Genomic DNA, 9247 nt, shown 5'->3' with positions numbered 1-9247 from the left:
CAATCCAAGCATGAGAGAACGCTGTGTGTTCTCCAGCAAAATGAATCCTGCCCTCATTCCTAAAGAGCTCAGTAGCGTACTCCAAGTGCTGATAGGGGGTGAAAAGAGCAAAGGCCCCATGACTGTATGGATCCTGGCTCCACTTCTTAACCAGAACACCAGTGCAGAGAGACCTGACGCGCTCACCGTGCAACAGGACCAGGTCTCTGAGAACCAGTTCTTTCAGCTCTTCATCGCTTGCGCCGAGAAAGAGGAGGGAGTCATCAGACCAGGTGTAGGAGGCCAGGAGGACGCCGATGGAGTCATTTCCTGGGAAACTGTGGCTCGGGTAATAGATGAAGCGTGATGGTCGATCTGTAATGCTCTTGCCTCCTCTGATTCCATCTGCCTCCCAGAACCTTTCGCTGAAGGTCAGAAGGATTTTAGTGGAGCTGTCATAGTGAACGGAGGTCAGGGCTTCCATCTTTTGGATGGAGAGCGGTGGGTCGAAGTCCATGTAAAGAGCTGCTTTCGTTGTTGTGGTCACCAAGACAAAGTCAGCATTAATGTGGCTTAGAGAGGACTCTTGATCTGTCTGGTAGAAGACGGTGACGCCTTCATGTGAATGTTTGATACGCTGAACCCTGGAGTTCAGGTAAATAGGGACATCAAGCAGTGTCAGAAAAGCGCTGGGAAGGAGGTCTGACCCACCAGCCACCTCATAGTACCTGAAAAACAAGAAAGATGGAGGTTTTTATAATAATGAATACTGACATGTAAAACAATGAAGCGAAAATTCTATCACTTCTTACCAATCAACTATGGAGGCACTCTTTTATGAAGCTTTAAAATTATGAAGCCTAAATGTAAATTCAATATGGACGACTCTTATCAGCTTCACCTAAATCGCCTGCAATGTCCCTTGTTCAGCTCTAGCCAATCAACTGGGGGGGGGAACACCTTCTCCGAAGCCAATCATCTTTTAAGATCCCCTTTATTTAGCTTCTGGCCTATGCTGCAAAAATTATCTAAAAATAAGTATAAATGTCTTAAATTATTTGTATTTACCCTTAATTTGAGTAGGTAGATAATATGATTTGCCAATGGAATGAGTATTTTTATTCTTAAAATAAGATAGTCAGATATTATGTACTTGAAATAAGACAATGCCATTGTTTTTTTCTTATTTTAGATGTCAATTGTCTTGTTCCATTGGCAAAGTGTCTCCTCAATTCAAGGAAAAATGCACTTATTTTAAGAAAGAAATTACTTATTTAGATTTTTTTCTTTGGCAGTCTAGCTTCTTTCTCCCACATGCAAACAAACTTTCACCCACCTTCACCCAATCTCCCTCTTTCTCAGTCCCCCTCACCCTTTGGCTTATTCCACCACCAGTGTCCAGGCCAAGGGGGACTACACTCATCATTTTATTAGGTTACACAACAAACCAAATGTTCATAGCGTCTATGTCTTCTGCCGGGGCCAGAGCGCCAAATAACTTATTTCTTCCATGTTAATATCTGGATATCTGCTTCTGTCTCCTTGAACCTCAGTCTGCCTGCTGATGGCCGCTCACACTGAGCCTGGTTCTGCTAGAGGTTTTTTATCCTGTTAAAAGGGTGTTTTCTTCTCCACTATCGCTACATGCATGCTTAGTGCAAGGGATTGCAGAGTCAATGAGTCGATGCAATCATCTGGGTTTCCTTAGGTAGAAAACCTAAGGAATCTTACTTTGTTACCTGTTGAAATAAATTGAGCAGCTTTTCTCTGTGTGAGTCGCTCCAGGTTGAAATTTATACATCTTAATGAAAAATAGCATTATATTAAACAAAAACTAAACTCACAGAAATTAACTGATCTGGACATCCCAAGATCAACAGAAATTTGATAAATTAGGTTTATTCATGCTGTTTTTTAAATGCTTTGCTTAGCTAAGAAAAACTGTCAGGTGTGCATGTAACAAAACTTAACAAAGTCTGTAAAGAAGAAGCTGATTCCAGCAATAAATCCGGAAATCGTCAAAGTAAAATATGTCCTACCAAAGAACAAAAATTGTCTTAGATCAGAGATGCTTAAATTCAGTCATCAGGAGTTGCAAACTTTTAGATGCATTAATTCTTTCTAACACACCTAAATCACATTAATATTTTACCACCAGGCCTCTACAGAGTTAAATAACATTCTAGTGAGGGAAGTCAGCTGTTTGATCAGGTGTGTTGGAGCAAGGATGGATCTAGACATTTTAATGTGGTAGGTCTCAAGGAATGGACTTGGCCATCCCCTCTTAGGCCCTGTCTTAACTCTCACACTGCCTCCTGGGTCCATCTTAACGAGGCACAGAAAACAATCCATCCCTGTTTTTGCAGTCTTACTTTGATGCCCTTTTAGCTGCAGTATGGATCAAGGGAGCATAGAGGGTATAGCAAAAAACCACTCTGAATACCTGGGACACACTCATACCCATCAGTAGGAAAGTGCAATTAAAGCAAATCAGGGCATAAAAGTGAGAACTGGGAATGTCCTTAGAGTCACAACACAGCTCTAAAAAACTGAATCTAACTGAACCACAACAGTCAGTTTCACTATCAATTTCATAAACCCTGATGTTTTCCACACCCACAGCTTTACTGTGGTTCTGTGGTGGGATCTTTACACAGCTGTAAAAGAAATAAAAGATGGCAAATTCCAATTAAATAAACTAGGCTTGCAAAGAAACATGGGTCATCATTCTTCCATAACATCTGATCTACAGGGTATTAGGTGGAGTTATTTCGCACACACTGCTTCTGTCATTTTTTTTTACCTATATTATTAAACATTCAATTATTATTATTTTTTATTGTTTTGGAATATATGTTCCATTTTTATTTATTTCTCAGACACCTCAGTCTGGCTTTACATCTTCCCCACTGAGCAAGTTCAGGCAAATCAGCAGATTCCTCAGCTATGATACAGAAATCAGGTTTTGTTTGCCTGGAATGGCAGAGAGCCAGAGGAGAAGGTGTGGGTGATAAAAGGAGGGCGCTATGCAGAAATAACAAAGCTGCAACTGCAGTTTACATGAGAAAACGTATAGTGAAAGCTTAGACGTCTGCTGAAGCGTTGCAATCAACTGCTATTGCAAGAATTAAAGTAGACTTTACCAAATAAACCTGTTTGTAACCCATAAATATACGTTTTTCTTTATCTTTTTGAGAACCTTCATTTATTTTTAAACTCATTTGATTTTAATTTCCAACTCTAGATAGGCAATATTGCACATGTAAATCAGATGAGAGATTCTGCCCTTAAAGGGGTTTTTTAAACAGATTTTGCCCTTTTAGTTTTCCTTACGTGACGTTATCACTGATGTCCGTTTGGTCATAAATCATCTCACTGAGTGCTGTGTACATGAGGCTCTGTTCATTCAAAAGTACTCCGATCATCCGGATGGCCTCAAGGCTCAGATTTCCTTCTTCTTTCAAATATTCCTGTTAGAAAAAGGGAAAAGCAAGATATTCTTGTTATGCTACTTTTGTTTTATCCCCAAATTTGAAAAGCCAAAACGTGTATTGATAAATACAGCAGTGTGAAAAAAGGCTGGAGAGTTCATCTGCCTTAAATAAATTGGTTTCAGTTTTTTTAGTTTAATTAAGAAGCAGTGGACTTCTTTAGTTATGACCTCAAGTGAGCTTCGTGATATAAGAAGGGTATGCAATTACAAATGTTCTTTGAATGGCAAAACTTTAATACAAAGGTTTTTTTCTGAGATTCATATTGCATATAAAGTATGTAATTTAAGGCTGAGGTTATTCATTGCCGCCATTACCAGGAGGTAATGACAGTATTGAATTTCCAGAACATTATTTTAATTCATACTGTACATTTTTTGGGGGGTTAAATTATATTTAATTCTCTGAAAAGCAGATCTGTTCACTTGTGATGTGGTCGTTTTTTAGACTGAGGATTTTATCTTAAGTGGAAACCTTTCCCATTGTTCACAAACTTTGACACTTGTCCTTTATTTAGCCTGTTCAATTAAATGATGCAGTGTGTTACCTTAACTGAGTAGTGATCATATTTTTTGAGGGCAGCCACACAGCCATGTGCTTGCACTTCATCTTTTACCTACAAAAAAGAAAGAAAAAAATTGAGATCATGGAAGAAGCAGAAGTTGAGATTTTATAGCTGCTGAGGTAAATATCTGTTCCTTTTTTTCCTTTTCCTTTTTATCCTTTTGGGCTTTTCAAGAAAATGCAAATTACAGGAAATTGGGATCTTTTCATAGTACATATGAACTGATTGAGATCAAACCAATCTAAATGCTATATAAATTAAACTAGATCTTTTGGTCAGTTTGTAATAATTATCTTTCTAGATGTTCTAAAGATTGTAAACACAATGTTGCCAACAGGAAATATAAAACCTTCTGGGCTGCAAATGAGAAGGTTCTCTTCAGAGCAACTGACAAGGTGTTTTTGTTTTAGAAGTACACAAACTTGTTGCGTGACTCCAGGCTATTATATGCATTGCATGACATAACATGCCTTGGCTCTGCACATCCATACCAAACAGTTGATTTCTATCTGTAAGCGTATGCAGATGATAAGGATTTACACATACCTTTAAATGCACTAACTTGAGAAACTACATTATTAGCAATAATTCAACTTTTTAAAAAAATGCAAAAAAGTAGGATTTATGCTTTATTTACTGTCCTGCAATGGATGATTTCATGGTGTGAGGGCAGACATGCAAACAACTAAATTAAAGTAGACATGTACCGTACACATAAAACTAAAAAAAAAAAACTAAAAAAAAAAAAAAAAAAAAAAGCAGAAAAGTCAAAAGGTTAGAATAGACTGTAGAGGAAAGGAAAACCTACATTTCAAGAATCATTTAAAGAAAACAATTGTAATATTAAATGAAATGTCCACAAAGAGGGTATGGTATTTAAATATCTAATCAGCTTTCTGGGAGCAGTGAAAACCATTAAGGGAGGAAGGTACTGTCATAGCGCCCCTTTGTTCCCTTAGGGTTCTGCAGTTCTTCAGTATCTATGGCGCTCTCCAGTTCTGTAACAGCTTAATGAACGATATAGAATACACTATGCTACATGTTACAGTATTTGAGTTAGGATCCTCCTGTCCCCTACTAGTAGATAGTAGAAAGTAATTTAAATCTGCTGACTAAAAAATTATTTTTAGAGGGGAAAATATAAGTCATGTAAATGTGTAAATATTTCCTTTTATAGTGCAACACTATCAATATAATACTTTGTGTGAGGGATTACTGAAGAGTCAACGGCTAAATGCAAGCGAAAATCATCATTGAGAGGACGCATGTGAACATCTGGTTCGGAATATTTTTATAAAATCTACTTCTAATTTAATTAAAAGGTACTGAAGATATATGTGTAATTACCTCAAGTCATTTTGTTGTCACCCCATGTTTAAATGAGGCTGCAGAGACCTTTTTGTCTTTGATGTTTATTGTTCTTTTGTGCAGAATTTAAACTTTTGGATATGTGGCCCAAGATTGCAAAGTCTGCTTTCATTTGAGAATTGTGAACAGGCCTAAAGGGTTTTCAATTTTTTGTTTTGGGCAAAAGGTTCATAGAGTCATAGAGCAATTCAATAGATTAAATGTAAATTTCACTACTTGTTGTATGATGACTAACCTTTTCTGTCACTTTTTCAATATAAGAAAGACTGAGCAAATCTGAAGAACATACTTTTTCTTAACTATCAAGGGGAGATCATTTTCATCTTTTCCACCAACATTTTCTCATTCCAACATACCTTTTGCAAAGCTTTTTGTAGCAGATCATCAGCTGACATCCCCTTCTCGCTCTTTCTTACATTGTAGTTGAGGATATCAGGGTTTGCTTTGACTGCATAGGTTCTTTTCTTGACCCCATTGACCAAATAGAAAGTGTTGTTGTCATCCATTGTGAACTTGTTCAGCTTTACACCCAGCTGTTCTGCAAACCAAAGGACGATGCTGTTGGCAAAACAGGTGACAGTGATTGATAAGCCTATTATTAGAGATAAAACATTTTGAGGAATAGTGGCATTTGAGTTTGCTGAAAGAGACAATGGTTTTAGTATTATGTCTTGAACATAATTCTTGTTTAGGTTTTTTTTTTAAAGACATTTTCCTATCCATTCTAATCATATGTCATATTAGTTGCAGCACTTTAAGCTTTTTCTAATTAAATCTCAAGATGGTTTGATGACATAAAGACTTTGTTTATAAAACCTACCGGTGAAAACTTGGGATTCTCATGGCCCCCAGTTCAGCATACCATCCTTCGTTTTTATTCCTGTAGGTTTCAACTCGTCCACCAACTCGACCACTGGCCTCTATTATCGTCACCTTGTTTAAATAAATAAATGTAAGCTTTAGAGGAGCTTCAGAGTCTGTCTTTCAAAGTTACACATTCAAATTTTACACAAATTGCTTAAAACTGTATGAAAAAATAAATAAATATTGAACTACTTTTGGAAAGAGTTAGCCAACTTAGAGTGAACAAATCAGGGATTTTCTTCTTTTTTGGCCACTACTTATTGGTAATCACATGATTACCATTTAGCAATACTTACTCATATGATTACCACTGTTTGCTCAAGGCTCTTGAAAAAAGCAGTAACTTTTTTTTGCTGTCAAAGAGATTTTTGGTCGACAGTAGCAGCCAATTCAAAATGGCCCTTCCCAGCAAGACTCCAGCCGTATGGCAGCCCACTTCCCACCAACCCCCAGTGAAACCCCGCCCAACTTCCAGCCACTGGAGTGAACCCCTCTTGCATATTTCTTTACTCTGACTCCACCCTTTCACTGAATTATAAGGTCTGACTAGGAGATGATGCTTCTCTTTAGATCTTAATGTCCGCAATTCATGAGAGAAAGAATATTTTAGTACAAAGATTGATGTTTTAAAAGGAATTTTAGGGGACCGGCCAATGGCTCATCACGGAAAGTGAGGAAATATTTTTAATGGCTTCTACTCTAAACAATACAACAGCTACCCCACAACAGGCTAGCATAGACTCCAGCGCACCCACCCTTAACAAGCTAAGAGGCTATAGAAAATGTGTGCCTTACCTAAAAGTTTGATTTAGACTAGAATATTCCCTCATAGGTGAAGTTTTCATAGCATAATATTAAACTTTCGTGAATCTAGAATGTACAGTAGTGGTTGGGTTACACATACCCGGTGTCCGGCTTCTTGAAGCAGTCTAGCTGCTGTCAGTCCAGCCATGCCAGCTCCCACAATAACTACATGATTAGAGGTGTTAATGTGAGGGAGGCCATTTTTTGCTGTTTCCAGCAGTTCATTGTAGTCTTTGTCCTTCAAGCATTCGGCCAGACTTTCCTTCAGACTGACAGCAGTGATGTGGCAGCAGCATATAGTCAGCAGCAGCAAACCAATGGCAACTGGATACACTAATTGAATTAAAACACTGATTAATTAAAAATGGCATAACTGATTGAAAGCACTGTCAAACTATTAAAGCTAATGTGCAGTTTGGCAACATTTGGAACTTGTATAATTCATCCCTAAATAATGCTAAAAAATCAAAACTGTTACTTTTTGAAATGTCACATAAGGACATAAGCTCAATCTTAAAGTAGTTCACATGATTTGAGCAATAATGAAAAATCCAAAATTGTCATTTTAACCTCAAAGTCACAAAGCAGAACTATAGATTCTTCAGTGGTTTTTCCTGCAGACAGGAAATAACGACACTGAAGTGAGATTGTTGATATTAACTTTAAAAAAAATGGAAGGTAATATCTTCATTTTTCACTTTGCTTCATTAATACATATATACAAATTTTCCCAACTCTTTAGCTGATATGCAGACTAAGCACTTATCAATTATCTTAAATGTAATACTTACATAGTTTGGATTTTTCCACATGCCGTCCCATCTTGGATCTCAGATTTTGTTTTCTATCTTCTTTGATAAACATATTCAAACAGAAATAAGGTTGTTTAAAAAGATTAAGCCTGGCCTATAAATGACAAACATTTGAACCAGGGAATTTCTACGATTCATTAGGCATAATTATATTTAAAGGTAATTTGATTGATGTTTTATAAGAAATTTACCAAAAAATTTCACATGAAAATCTCTTGCATTTTTATCATTACATTCACAGATATATTGCATCAAAGATTGAAATGAAAAGAATAATAATAATAAAATTGATCATCATTTAAATGTATTTTCTTCCTACAATTAACAGAGAGACAAAATGAGAAAAAAAAAAAAAAATGTTTCTCAGGGTTCAGGTGTGGTAGTACTTGTTACAGAAAGTAATTGCCAAAAAATATCTCTGGACTGGCTATACAAGAATAAACAAAAACAAATAAAATTATCAAATTTTGATTGAGAAAAAATGTAATATTCACAAAAGTAAATTTAAATATTTATATTAAAGAGATAGATGTTTCTCACCTACAGTTGACACGCAGTTACACTTGTTCGAAAGGTTGTGACAAACACTTTCAGTTTCTGCTGGATTTAGTTTAGCCAAGCAAGCTAGGCTGCATGATTGTATGACTCATGGTTTACACAGCCTTCCCATTCATCCTTTATCGAGACACAGTGTTACGTGAAAATAAACAGATATTACGACCCATAAAACAAAAATGCACATCAGTGCCAATAAAGCTTATGTTTATGTTGTTGTTTTTTGAATTTATGTTGAAGTCAGACTCTTGGTGTAGAAGTCGGGGCATGGTACCTGCAAATTTTATCTCCCTGACTACTGTATTAAAGAAAAGTTCAAAGAGTAGGGAGGACCTAGAGAGTCACTAAAAAAGAAAAAAGCAATTTCAAATTAACATTTCAATCAGGCAATTTGAATAGTATTTTCTAATTGCACATTTCAAATTAATAAAGAGTAATTGTAAAATGTATTTATTAATCCATCATTAAATACTGTGATTTGTAAATGTATTTTCAAATCATATTTCTAAATGATTTAAAAACACAATTCATGAATCTGGTTATAAATACTTTTCTCTAATCATACATGTTTATAAAAGATAAACATGTATGATTAGAAAAAAAGTTAAACCAATCACAGTTGTTCCTTGGATATAACCAGCTCTCTGATTAGTTAGACTGCCTCACAAAATATTCTTTCGAGAGTGAAAACAGTGAAATCATGAAATAGTTCAGGGACTGTTTGTCAGAGATGGCAAAAGTACTCACTTTCCATACTTGAGTAAAAGTACAGATACTTGTGTAAAAAAAAATACTCTGGTAAAAGTGGA

The 9247-nt window shown here is 36.2% G+C and overlaps 1 protein-coding gene across 1 annotated transcript in view; it reads right to left on the bottom strand.

Moving 5' to 3' along the window:
- Window positions 1-4: 4 nt before the first annotated feature.
- LOC107099633 (L-amino-acid oxidase-like) overlaps window positions 5-9247 on the bottom strand; it is a gene marked incomplete at its 3' end in the record, with an annotated part of 16363 nt that continues 7120 nt past the window's right edge. Inside the window, exons 2-8 of the mRNA XM_015397846.1 lie at window positions 7863-7922; window positions 7172-7404; window positions 6224-6336; window positions 5760-5961; window positions 4018-4086; window positions 3313-3449; window positions 5-707 (exon numbers count right to left, since the gene is read on the bottom strand). Of these exons, the coding sequence (XP_015253332.1) occupies window positions 5-707; window positions 3313-3449; window positions 4018-4086; window positions 5760-5961; window positions 6224-6336; window positions 7172-7404; window positions 7863-7893 (1488 nt within the window). The remainder of the gene's footprint in view (window positions 708-3312; window positions 3450-4017; window positions 4087-5759; window positions 5962-6223; window positions 6337-7171; window positions 7405-7862; window positions 7923-9247) is intronic.

This window comes from Cyprinodon variegatus, unplaced genomic scaffold (assembly GCF_000732505.1).
Source record: "Cyprinodon variegatus isolate N-32 unplaced genomic scaffold, C_variegatus-1.0 Scaffold891, whole genome shotgun sequence".
Taxonomy (NCBI): Eukaryota; Metazoa; Chordata; class Actinopteri; order Cyprinodontiformes; family Cyprinodontidae; genus Cyprinodon; species Cyprinodon variegatus.
This window is presented reverse-complemented; position numbering and strand designations above follow the sequence as displayed.